This window comes from Crocodylus siamensis, chromosome 6, assembly GCF_052110815.1.
Source record: "Crocodylus siamensis isolate JL-2025a chromosome 6, ASM5211081v1, whole genome shotgun sequence".
Classification (NCBI taxonomy): Eukaryota; Metazoa; Chordata; order Crocodylia; family Crocodylidae; genus Crocodylus; species Crocodylus siamensis.
Window position 1 is genome coordinate 93366238 of NC_143400.1, and position 12807 is coordinate 93379044.

The following is a 12807-nucleotide window of genomic DNA, read 5'->3' on the forward strand; positions in this document are numbered from 1 at the left end:
GCTAATTATTCCCCCTGTTGTTTGACGACAATGCTAATGATTGTCATTACCAGCTCTGCCCTTTTCCCGCCTCCTCGGGGATTTTGCAGACTTTCTTTGTGCATTGTATTTTTCCAAAGTGGTTGCAGTTCAGCAGGGTGCCTGCAGTGGGTGCCCTCTGCCCAAGCAGAGGTAGTGCCAGTGGCTGCTCAGCTTTGAGCAAGTGCCGTTTCTCAGAAGGGGGCCCATTGTTCGAGAGCAAGGGCGGCGTATGGTGCTTGTGTCTTGGACAAGGGCTAGGCTTGACTGGGTGACTAGGCAGGCCTGTACAACCTCCTCAGCTTTCAATACAGATTCAGGAATTGAAGTGACCTGGAACCAGCCTTGAGGACACTGAGGATATTTTGCTGTCTCCCTGGTGGGAACACTCACCCTTGTCACATGCTCTGGGCTTATAATCTCTGAAAGCGCTTAAAAGAATGAGTAGAAGCCACCCTTCTATTGCTCTGAGTGCAGCTGGCCGCTGCAGCATGTGGCTCACCCCCAGAGCATTCAGCCCGAGTGACGGAGCAGCCCCTTGGAGGGCAGGGGTGGTGCTGCATTGTGTGATACCTGGAGGACTGAACGGGCCTGTGTTGCAGAACAGAGTATGTGCGTGTAACAGAAGTTACAAAATGCAACCGACTAGAATAGCACCTGATTCTTCCAGGTACACTTGTGTAATGCCTTGGATAGTTTGGCATTGGGCATGCATGTCTGTGCACTACCATTTCACACCCCATTTGGAATGGCCTAGGGGTTGGCAACCTTCTCTTAGACAATAGCTAGGCTTGACTGAAAGACTCCAGACGGGTGCCGCTTGTACCCAGTTGAAACTGTGGTCCACTGATGCCCTCTGCAGTACCCAGACCTCCCTGCTCTGTGCTGGGGATGCTCTCTCGCCACCTCCCCTGGCAGGCTTCACTTATCATCACCACTGGGTGCCACAGATTTCTGTCACCAATGGCAATGAGGAGCAGTGACTTCGGCAATGATAAATAGAGGCTGCAGGGAGGGCGGGCAGCACGTTGCAGAGGAATGCACAGCACTGGGCAGTGGAGATGGCCCACTAGCGTATGCTGCCCATCCCTTGTGCTGCAGACCAGATTCACTCTCTTCATGGGCTGGATCTGGCCTGTTATCTGTAGGTCACCACCTGCTGATCTAAGCGATGTCTGTCCACAGCTTCAGAAGCTGGCTTTTGGGGTTGGGGAGAAGGGGGTGGTCCCCTCCAGGCTTCTTGGGACGCCTCATCCCGGCTCTTCTCCTGCTGCTTCTTGACTGTCATTGATGTCACTTCCAAGGGCATCTCCGAACCAAGTGATAGTTCCAGCTGCAGCTCGCGTTCCCAGGTTGTAGAAGGTAGCACCACAGCTGCTGCTTAAAATTCCTCTCAATAATGCTCTCTGTTGCTGCATCCAGTGTTTGTTAGGGGGATTTAGAGGCAATTATTTTTAATATAAGCAGAAACCAGCCAGGCTGGAATACTGGTTGTGGGCTTCTTTCAGTCACCTCGTGCTTAGCTCTTTGCAGGTACATCCCTGAAGGGTTTCATTTCCATAGTGGTGCAGAGCACAGCTTTGCTACTTCCTAGATTTCCACACTTTTCCCCTCCGAACGATGCACAAGCCTGTATGAATGTTGCACTGGGAAGTGTCCCAGGCCTTCTGTGCTTGTCTTTAAATACTGATCTACAGCAAAATGCTCTGGTGAGCATCAGCTTTTTTCCTCCTTTCACCAACCCTGTTGGTTTCAATTCAAAGCTCTCATAACATGTTCTCACAACCCGTTTGTGTTCCCACAGCCCCTGCCTGTGTGGCTTAGGGGTGTGTGTGCTGACTCCAGGGCCAAAGAGTGAGTCCAAGGCTGGGTGTGTGCCCAGACTTCTGGCTGGCCCCCCTACATCCTGGGTTTTTTGGGTCTTCAAGAGGAGACTGGACAGCAATTTGGCTAGAGTGATGTGATCCCGGCACCCGTTCCTGCCTGGGGAAGGGGGTCAGACCTGATGATCTGTTTTTGTCCCTTCTGACCCTAAGTACTATGATACTATAAACATGTTGGTTCCTCTTGTTCATTTTGAATGTTTTTAAAGAGCGTGGACGTGGTTCTGCGTATTCTGTTCCATCTAATACTAAAGCCCTTTTGTTAACCTGACTACACATAGTCACAGTGGCAAGTGCCCAGGCCCCGGGCTGTCGTTGCTGGTACAAAGGGGCTGAGTAAGAAATGAGTTGCAATAGGGCTCTGTTGTAGCCCACTTTGCTGCACCGATAAAACCTGCAAGACCAAGGACGCGCCTCATGTTTTGGAGCTGAGGGTGGCCAGAGAGCAAGTGGCATCTCTTACATGAGTAAAGCTGCTGCTTCCACGTTTCAAGACCTCTCCTGCCAACAGCAGTAACAGCATCTGCCACCTGCTGCTAATCTAGACCTGCTGAGGGCTGTGAGATGTGTTGAGGAAGACTCATTTGCCCCCCTCGCTTTCATGATTTAACAAGCCAGACTGTGAGTACTGCATTCAGTTTTGGACCCCCACTACAGAAAGGATGTGGACAAATTGAAGAAAGTCCAGTAGAAGGCAACAAAAATGGTGAGGGGGCTGAAGGACATGACTTATGAGGGCAGGCTGAGAGAACTGGGCTTATTTAGCCTGGAAAAGAGAAGACTGAGGGGGATTTATTAGCAGCCTTCAATTCCCTGCAGGGGGGCTGCAAAGAGGATGGAGCTGGACTGGTCTCAGTGGGGGCAGATGGCCGAACAAGGAGCAATGGACTCAAGTTACTGCAAGGGAAGTTGAGGTTGGATATTAGGAAAAACGATCTCACTAGGAGGGTGGTGAAGCCCTGGGACAGGTTACCCAGAGAGTGGTGGAAGCTCCATCCTTGAAGGTTTTGAAGACCCAGATAACAAAGCCTTGGCTGGGATAATCTCACTGGGGCTGGTCCTTTGAGCAGGGGTTCGACCAGATGTGACCTCCTGAGGTCCTTCTAACCCTCACTTTCTGTGATTCTACTGAAAACTGCCTCACCCAAGGCAGGGCAAGGGCCTCTGCTTTCTGTAGCGTGCGACTGCCTCTAGGTGGTTCAAGCACAGGTTGTCTCCGCAGGGAGCTGCAGTCAGCCCCGTTCTGCGAGCAGGGCAGTCCAGGATGTGACTCAGACTGGGAAAGTCTTGCTAAACTCGCTCCCTGGGTTTGGAGAATCGTGTGATGGCAGCCATGGGACTGGGCGCCAGCTGCTCCTGGAGCAACCCAGACAGGCTAGACCAGTCTTCACAAGCCGTTGGTGCCTGTATGTGCCTGATATGGGATTTCTTGGCTCTGAGTTTGAAGGGCCAGGTGCTCCTACTCCCAAGTGACTCCAGCAGGTGCTTGGACCCTATTGGCAATCAGGCCCACAGCGTACCCCCTCCTCTGTAGTGCTGGGGAAGCGCAGAGGGCTGAGCATTGCTGAAAAACAGCTGTGTGCAGTAGACACCGCCTTCCACGGGCACAACTGCTGTGCTTGGGCCTTGTGCCGCTGTGGAGATGAACAGTGTTTAGCTGATGGGGGTGAGAGTCACTGGAGCAGCTTTGCGCTGCAACAGCGCTGTGGCAGTATTGGGCTAGTGCTGGTCTATGCAGGCTCCCTAATGCACTCCCTGCAGCAGGGTTGCACAGGCAGGAGCTGTGCCAGGCACTGACACACCGGCTCCTTGCCAGCCCCTCATTGTGCCAGGCAGCGTTCCCTCCAACCACCCCATTGAACAGGTGTCTTCTGCAGCGTGCCTGGAAGGCCCCCAAGCTGGGGCTATTTTGGAGCTCTGTGCAGGCTGGCATAGCCATGCCAGCCTCTCTGCCCATTAGCAAACCTGCGCCTGCCTTTGTTCACATGCTCTGGAAAGCAGTTTCAAAGGAGAGCCACGGCGGAGGCGGCAGATGCAATAAATCAGGTTATGAGTCTAAATCGCCTGCGAGGAGGAAGGAATGGAGAGGACTGGTGGTCCAGGGGCTGTGACAATGGCAGGTCAGTCTCGTATGAATATGCCCCCCCCGAGCCCCTTACCTCCTACATGTTGCAAGCGGTAAGAAATGCAGCCCCCCCCACCAAGGCTATTTGCCATGGGCCCACACACTTGGGGCCCCTGTTTTATAACAGGGGCCAGCTCAAGGACTCCACCCTGACACCTGGGCTTTCCCTAGCCCTGGCCCTAGCTACCTGCTGTGACCACCAATTCCTCCAGCAGCCAAGCCCCACTGGAGTCATTAACCTGCGCAGTAATAAGAGGGGGCCAAACCATCACAGGAAGCACAGCCAGCCTGGGGAAGCTTTGGTGAAAGCCAGAAGTGTGACCTAGCCCCTGAGAGGACACTGGAGCGATTTCGCAGTGCCCCCAGCCCTGCCAGCTTTCCCCCGGGACTCGGGAAGCGGGGGCTCTCCATGGCTGCACAGCAGGGAGGTAATCGTATCCAGGCAGGGCTCTGCTGAACCTCTGCATTAAGGATCAGTTGTAAATTGCCGAGAACAGCCAGCCGAACATTGTGTGGGGCCTGTTGGGTTTTTCGGAGCTATATTTAACATGCGGAGAATAGCCAGCTCGACGGCCTTATGGACAGACCGCGCTGTGCGCTGGCTCCAGGAAGAACCCAGCTTTCCAGCCAGCTAATATAGAGCTTTGCGGTAATGAAACCGATTATGAGCTGCATTTTATCTGCTTCTGCTTGTTGATGAGGTTGTGGGGGAGAAAACAATGCAGAGACACTGCAGCCCAGGGAACTGGGGGTGCTGCTGGCAGCCGAGAAAGAGCATCCATCTGACCTGCCCTGATCCCAGAGGCAGGGCAATAAATCAAGACAGAGCCAGAGACAGGGTCTTAGGATTTTAGGTATTAATGATCACCACCGCCAGCCCCCGGCACCCCTCCCTAGGAAGGGGGGTGAATAAGCACAAGCCCCAGATCACAGGGCAAGGAGAGCAGGGCAGCAGAGAAGCTCATGTCAAGGCACCTGAGGCTTTCAAGTCTCTCATAGAAAACCCAGTTTTCTCCCCTTAATGAAAGGGGGGTGATTAACTGCCACTAACAAGCCAAGCCTGCCAATATGAGCCCAGCTGGAGGGCAGCTGCCCCTCTATCAGCGGGATTGCTTACCCAGAGTTCCCTTCCTTAAAGGGGGAATTTGTCATTTCCTCTCTAGAATGAAAAAAGAAAAGGTCTGCTTTAAATGCCCATGCCCCAGGTGAGGCAGGGGAAGGAGTGGGTAGGTTGCTGCAAGACCCTACTCCCTAAGCCAGCAGGTAAGGGCCTGGGGCCATAGTGGGATGCTGGTTTGGGGACCCTGTGGTCGAACAGCCCTTGAGCTCTGTGCTGGCCTCTGCTGAGTTTGCCCCAGTGAAAGAGCAGTGTGGCCCAACAAGGCACCTCCCAGGAGAGGGGCACCCCGCTCACGCAGGTGCTGGGGCACCCGGCTCGGCCGTGGTCTTGCTGCAGGACTTGAGACCAGGCTCTCCTCCCCCTCCCCCTCCCCTCTGTTCTGGTTTAAAAGCTGTGACAATGATGGTTGTGGTGTAATGAACTTGCTGGGGTCCCCTGAGGGATGAGGAACCAGAAAAATATGGATCTGTCCCTCCCCTCGGCAGCTTGGGGCTGGGCCCAGGTAGGGAGGATGCCCACCTTGAGAGGCAGCCCCTCCTGGGCCCTTGGCCTTGATTGGCAGTGGGGAGGGTGGTGACCAGCGGGACTCAGCTGTGGCTGATGGATGAGCTGCCTTGTGTATCTATGTGAGATGCCCATACCTGACTTGCCTGTGTGTGTGGCTGGACTCTGGCGCGGTGGCCTGGGTATGTCTGTCTGTCTCACCGGGCTACTGCTTCCCCTGCTGGTGGCATGCAAGTCCTGGACAGCCCCGTGCAGGACCGGACCAAGCACCGGTGGGACAACGGGATGAGGCCTCCACCAGCCCAACAGCCTTGCTGGGTTTGACTCTCTTCTGCTCCTGTGTTGTGGGTGCCTTTACTGCATCCGCACCAGGTCCCCCAGAGTTTAGCATGGGATGATGGGGTACGTGGCCATGGGGGGCTTCCTCTGCCTGCTGTCTGGACGCTGAAGGTCCTGCAGGCTGTGGACGTGCAAGGTGGTGGTGTCTGGGCTCTGGGCAGCTCGGAGAGCGGTGGCACTGGTGCGGGTGTCCCTGGCAGGGTGAGGTCCTGGTGGGTCCCTCCTCAGCTCATCTCGAAGAACATGAAGTTCTGGGAGCAGAGGAAGCGAGGCATGGGGGGGGTCAGCTCTTCATGGAGGAGCATGTGTCCAGGGGTTGTGCCAAGGCTGAGGGGTTGATGCCTGGACCCCACTCTCCCCCTGATTTGGAGCTGGGGTGTGGGTGTGGGTGCCAGCCCAGCAGCCCAAGTACCCAGTGGTTGCAGTGGGACTGGCATACAGAGTAAGGGATTGCAGGGGCTGGGTCCCAGACGCTCTGCCCCATGCTGGTCTGAGCATCTCCACTGGGGCCAGGACGGAGCGTGGCACAGTAGGAAGGCTTTATCCCCACTGTTTGCCCTTAAAGATGGGGCAGGCGGGCACAGGCCATACTTTCCCAACCCTGGCTGGACAGGGATCACGGGCAGCCAGGTGGTAACCAGCAGTCCTTTGGGGCTTTAAAGGACAGCTTACAAGCCTCATGCAGGGCCAGTTCCTGCTCCTTTCCTCGCTCTGGGAGGGGCTGGATGGATGGGACCTTTGCAGAGCCCTGGAACTGGCCAGAGCCCTGGTGCCCACGTGTACCACACTGCCCGCCCCGCTGGACAGACTGCCTGGCCCGGTCACACACCAGTGGGCTGAGCTTTGCAGCTGTGAGTGGGCCACATGGGAGGCCAAAGACTGCATTTCCCCATCCAGACACAACACCCCAGGGGCTATCGCCAGCCCCGCTGTGTGCCAGCTAGTGAGCAGGGAGCGTGGGACACCATGTCTGCACGGAGGCACCAGGCTAAGCAAAATGACTGAGGGTCTTGTCAACATAGGGAGGGGCTAAGGGGCTCCTGGTAGTTACTAGCAGTCAGATCCTGCCTGGTGTCCTGCCAGTGTGGGGAGGGTGGCGTGGGAGGGGAGGGTGGCTGAATGGCCTTGACTCGCATGGACTGGCATTGGCGGGCAGTGGGCAGGCACATCAAGGCATTCAGCTTGCTAGGCCACTGAGGCCGTCCTGGCCTGGAGCCGAGCTGAGCCTGGAGCAGCTGGCCTGGGGCAGACGAGGCCACATCCTTCCCCACTCCCATTACCTGTCCAGTGCAAGGGGAGAGGAGCAGCATCTGCCCCGGGGATGCTGCGACATGCCAGCCTGGGCAACCAAGGGCGGAGGGGGTACAGTGGGCCACGGGCAGCTCTGGAGGTGTTCAGGCTGCGACCCGGGGCTATGGCAGGGCAAGGCCTCGTGCCCCCATCGCTCACCAGCAGGAAGGCTGCAGCCAGAAGGAGGGCTCCATCCTCGGCTCCCACAGGCGCTGAAACTGAGCGGGGGAGAGAGGGCACGTCCCCATCGATCAGCAACCCCAGCCCTGCCCTGCAGCAGCCAGTGGCTCTCCCACCCCCCCACAGCCATGTCCAGGGCCTTTCTGGTCACTTGGACTCGGCAAGAGGGTAAGAGGTTCCCGGAGGGAGGGCGTCCCTGCTGCAAGCCGTATCCGGATCGGCCCAGGACTGCTCTTGGTGGAGGGCTGCGTGAGGCCGTAGCCCCTGGCTGGGGCACCTCGCGATTAGGGCCAGGGCTTGGCCGAGCTCGGGGGCTTTGGGCGAGGGCTGGGAGGGGCATGACAGCAGAATGGGTCAGCAGTGGCTCGAGCCCGAGCCACTCACTGGACTTGCCCTGGGGCTGCTCTCAGGCTACCCCATGGCAAGCAGGACCTGGTCACTTGGACCAGGCCAGATGCTGCTGGCCTGGGAGCTGAGGTGCTGCCGGGCTCCCACGGACTTCTGACCAGTGAAGAAATCAAGGGGAGGGGAAACCAAGCCACAACCTCCCCTAGGGATGAGGGGGCAGGCACAGCGCCCTCCCCAAGCCCTGTCAACCCACCCACCTCGGGGGACCCATGCCACCTTGGGGGTGCCTCCTACTTACTGTCCACCCCGAAGAACTCATGGTCCCGGTTGCAGTCCTCACTGAAGCCTGGCCACCGCTTCCAGATGACGGCCAGGGGGCTGCCTGTGTGGGAGATGACCTGGGCAGGCGGGTAAAGGCCAGCGATTCAGAGCCACAGGGTGTGGCTAGCAGCAAGCCAAGGCTGAGAGGGGCCCCGAGGCTGCTAGACCCAGCACCCAGTGCTAGGCTCATCCGGATGGCCAGGCAGAGCAGCAGCTCCAGTGCTGGCTCCCAGGAGGAGGGTTTGCCCCTGGGCCACAGCTTGCGTTGCTCCCCAGAAATCCAGTGCAGACCAGTCCCAGCCCCTCCTCCCTTCTCCTGCCGGGACCTGTCCAGACCTCCCCGAACAGCCCCTGCCTCCTCACCTCGAACTCCTGCTCGGTGGAGCAGCGGCTGGCGGCACAGGAGCCCTGGATGCTCATGGTGCCCCTCCCGCGGGCGTCGCACACGTCCCAGCGGTGGCACAGGGCGCTCCACCTAGACGTGGAGCACGGCAGGGTCATGCCCGGCAGCTGGCTGGGCTGGGCAGGCCACCGAGATGGGCAGGGGCGGCTGCCTCGGTCCCCGGTCCATTGGGCTATCTCCCTGGTGCTGCAGAGGGAAGTGGTGCCCATGCCCAGGCTTGTGGGGCCAGGCCCCTCTCCCAGCCCCACGGCGCTCTCACCTCTGCCGCACGCTGCCCACAAGCTGGTTGCTGGCGCTGAATACTCTCATCTCTGCCCAGCAAGCGCCGAGGCAGCAGGCGCCCACCCAGTAGGGCCGGTGGAAGCGCAGGATGTCGCAGCCTTGCGGGTCCTGGAGCCGGATGGAGGTAGCGCGGGCAGGGCCGCACAGCAGCAGGCACAGGCGGTCGGCCTCTGGGGCAGGCACGGGGCAGAGGAGGGGGCAGGCCTGAGCAACGCCCCTGGGATGGTGGGGGAGCACTTCCCTGCTGCTGCAATGGGGGTGGTGCTGGGTACCCCCCCCCACTGGGGTCCGTGCTACTGAGGGGCATTGTGAGCTCAGTCCAGCTACCCTCCCTGCCAGCCACGCTTGCCAGCCCCTCGCCCAGCTGCAGGACCCCTGGGCACGGGGCATGGGACAGGAGCAGGGTGCGGGGGGTCCCCCTGCTGGGGGTTGGATCCAGGCCTGGTGCTGCTGGAAGGGGATGGGGCAGTGGGGGGACACCTCTGATTTGGGGGTGGGACCCAGGGCTGTCCCCCATGCCCCACCCTCTGTGGCAGGTGACCACAGACCCCTCGCTGCCACAGCAGCCAGTTACCTTCAGTAGCCACCAGCAGCTCCTTGGCCTGCGCGGAGCCCACGGTGTAGGATCTCCTCGGGTCCCCGAGCAGCCCTGCAAGAGTCCCAGCCATGCCGTCTGTGCCAGGCAGGTGCCTTGCAATGCTCATGCATCCCCCCTCTGCCAGGGCCAGCTGCTGGGGTGCTCCACTGGACTGCTCAGCTGGCACTGCCATGGGGCGCCCATCTGGGGTGGGTGCACGGGGGGAAGGGGAGGGCAAAGCCCAGGCTGTGGGGGCTGGGGTGGGGGTACCAGAGCTGCAGGTCTGCATGCTGTGCCCAGCCCGCTGGGCTGTTGAGGACCTTGGCCTTTCCCCGTAGCATGGGGCGGGGATCTGGGAGTCTCGGGCACCCTCCAGTAGCCCACTCCCTGCCGTGGCAGGGCCTGGCTCTGTGACACCATCTCTCCTGCTTGTGTCCCGTGATGCTCCGTCGGCTGCTTCATGCTACCTATCCTGTGAGTGATGAGCTTGGGGGCAGAGGGGCTGGGCTGCACAGCCCTGGGGGCTCTTGGGGTACACATCTTGCAGGGGCCTGGTTCTGTCGCCCGGGGGGCTTTGCTGATCCGTACCCCTGTGGGCTGCCCTGCTCCTGGGGGTTCTCCACAGCCGTGCCTGCCCAGGGCATCTCGTACTCAGTCTCACTGTTGCTGCTCAGAGCAGGCGACGTGACCATACGCTGTTCTCCACCTGTCCGAAACACGGCCCTGTGGGGACCCCACCAGGCCCTGCCGTCCCACCTGTGGTCTCCCTTGCTGTTGCCCGCTTTGCTCCGCTGCCTGATCCGGGGGCCTGGCCCTGCCGAGCCCAATGACCTCTGTGGAGCAGCGCTGGAGGAAGTCCTGAATGCAAAACCCCAGAGACAGAGCAGGGGACCAGGTCCAAGGATGCCAGGTGGGCTGGGGCATCAACTTGCAAGGCTTTGTGTGGGGCCAGCCTGCCCTGCACAGCTCACGCCTGCCCTGGGAGAGGGGCTGCCGGCTGCACCGGGTGGGGGTAGATGGGGGCAGGGAGGAAGTCCTGAGTGCCCAGGCAAGGGAAGGGCCCCCCAGCTGCCACCCATTAGACCTTGGCTGTTAGTGCACCCCCCTCCTCAGCTGCCGATGAGACTGGTTGGTGCTGCCTGAACCCCCAAGTGCTAATGTGGGGGCCTCAATCCAGTCACACCAGAGGTGGCTGAGGGCCCCCCTGAGGTGAAAGGCTCTGTCCCCCCTTGCCAGCACCCAAGGCACCCCCACACCCTCCTGCCCTGGCTCTGGGCCTTACCATGCTGCCCAGCCTGAACGGTGACGTGCAGCTGGGTGACACCTGCCAGCAGCCGCAGCTCCGGGAACGCCTCGCCGCCATCCTCCTCTTCCGCCAGCCTCAGACTCTGGACTGGGCTCGGCCTCCCGCCCGATGCGGACAGGGGGGGCTCTGAGCCTGTCTGCCCTCCAGGATAGATCTGCCTCTCTTGGCCCTGGCTGGGGCCCTTGGCACAGGGCAGGCCATGCCAAGCTGGCTCCAGCCTCCTCTTGGGGTCTCGAGTCCCAGTAGCCGAGGTCGTCCTCCCATCCCAGAGCTCCCCAGAGCCTGCCTTGTGCCCCCGGGGCTGGGCAAGTACTTCAATGTGCTTCTCTCGCGTCAGATGCCCAAAGGGGGAAGGCTGGGAGCAGAGCGCCGACATCCGTGTAAGCGGCAGACCGATTCCTTCCGTGCCTGCCGCCCAAGCAGGAAGGGACGCGGGGGCTGATGTGCCGAGCTGCACCTGCACAGCTGCAAACCGAGCAAGTCCCAGCACCGGCTCTGTCTGCTCTGCCCGCAGCCGCCTCCGGCATCCCCTCCCAGCCCCACTCCCCTCCCCATCCCCACGTTTCCATCCCAACCGCCCGGCTCTCGAGACAACGGTGCTGGGGGAATGCAAGGGCAAGCTGTTCCCCCGACAGCACACTGGACGGGAAGAGCTCCCGGAGGCAGGCGCAGTCCTGCGGGGTGGACGGCGCTGATCCGGGGACGAGCCCTGGGCACAGTGGCCCGTCAGCCCCTTCCACGTCCTGTACCACCCAGCCCAGAGCCCAGCAGTCATATTGCTGGCAGGGTGACCAGGTGCCAGCGACCCCACAGCTGACCCGCATCGGCTCAAGCCCAAGGACTAAGTCCCAATGGCTCCATCACCCCCTCGCCATGGTAACTGCTCAGGATCCGGCCTGGCTCTGCTGGCAGCCCAGCTGCCCCCTCCTCGGCAGGTCTGGCCCGAGGCTGGGCGCTGGGGCCAGAGGTGAATCAGACAGCAGCTGGCCCGGGCAGTTCCTGCCAGCCGCCCCTCTGGGGTATTTGTGCAGCTGATTCCAGTGCCGTGCACGGCGGTTGCCATGGCAGGGGCTGGGGCAGGGGTCAAGCGCTTGCTTTTGGGATCCAGAGGCAGCGGATTGGAGAGGGGAAGGGGGGGCTTGTGCCCCGCGGCGTTTCCCCTCCTCCTGTCTCTGCACTGGGCTGAAACCCCCTTGGAACACATCATCTACGCAGTCCGTGGCCCCAGCCCCCTCCCGCTCCCCTTGCTCTGCCCCTGCGGCAGTGTGAGCGTGGCCTTCCTAGGAGCCGAGGCTGGAGCCCGTCTCCACCTCTTGGATCAACGGGGATTAGAGCAGGGCTTTATTTCGATCCCTCTGCTGCTATTCCAGCCGCCCCAGCGCAGCCTCGCCCCAGGCCGCCGGGACGCTCCTGGCAGCTTGGCAAAGGGAGACGTGGGCAGAGGCTCCTGGCCCTGCCAACAAGCATGGCCTCACTCCAGGGATGAGGTGGTTGCAGCAGGGGGAACAGGAAAGCTGTGACCACCCAGGCTCATGCCATGCTCATCTTTCCATCCCCCATGCATGTGCATATATGCGTGTGTAGCAGCAGGAGGGGAGCAGAGTCTTGGCCACTGGGTCTGGGATGAAGCAGAGCAGGCTCGGGTATGACCGCAGCGTAGGCTGGTGCCTGGGTAGTGGGGATGGCCTGGGAAGGATGATCTGAGTCGGCTCAGCGTAGCCATTGCTGGGAATTGAAGGAGCTGGTGCCGGTGGCCTCGTGTACGTGCTCCCAATGTGTGCACAGCAGCCAGTGCACGCTGGAGCCTGAGCGTGCAGATGCGGTGCACGGGGGGTCTGACTGGCAGTAGTGTGGGCAGCCGGGAGCTCTGCGTGGGGCTGGGGCACCAGGTTGCGGGCTGCCATTTGGAAGGGTTGCAGGTGAACTCTGTGGGCACCCCCAGTGCCCCGTTAGCAGTAGCTGGAGTCTGCCACGGGCTCTGCACCAGGGACTGCTGCCAGGTCTCTCCCTAGCTCTGGGCAGAGGGAAGAGATCTGCAAGCAGCTCTTCTGAGCAGCAGTTACCCCCATGCTCTGGTGCTTGGGGCCTGAAATCCTAAGGGGTGCCTGCTC

The 12807-nt window shown here is 60.4% G+C and overlaps 1 protein-coding gene across 1 annotated transcript; it reads right to left on the reverse strand.

Moving 5' to 3' along the window:
• Window positions 1–4875: 4875 nt before the first annotated feature.
• Window positions 4876–12753, reverse strand: LOC149863205 (phospholipid scramblase family member 5-like). Its single transcript, XM_090053651.1, has 7 exons — window positions 10673–12753; window positions 9388–9462; window positions 8791–8983; window positions 8492–8603; window positions 8106–8205; window positions 7439–7497; window positions 4876–6240 (listed from the first exon to the last, which is right to left on the reverse strand). The coding sequence occupies exons 1-7, from the start codon at window positions 11469–11471 to the stop codon at window positions 6214–6216; spliced, it is 1365 nt and encodes a 454-aa protein (XP_089909777.1). The 5' UTR covers window positions 11472–12753; the 3' UTR covers window positions 4876–6213.
• Window positions 12754–12807: the final 54 nt, after the last annotated feature.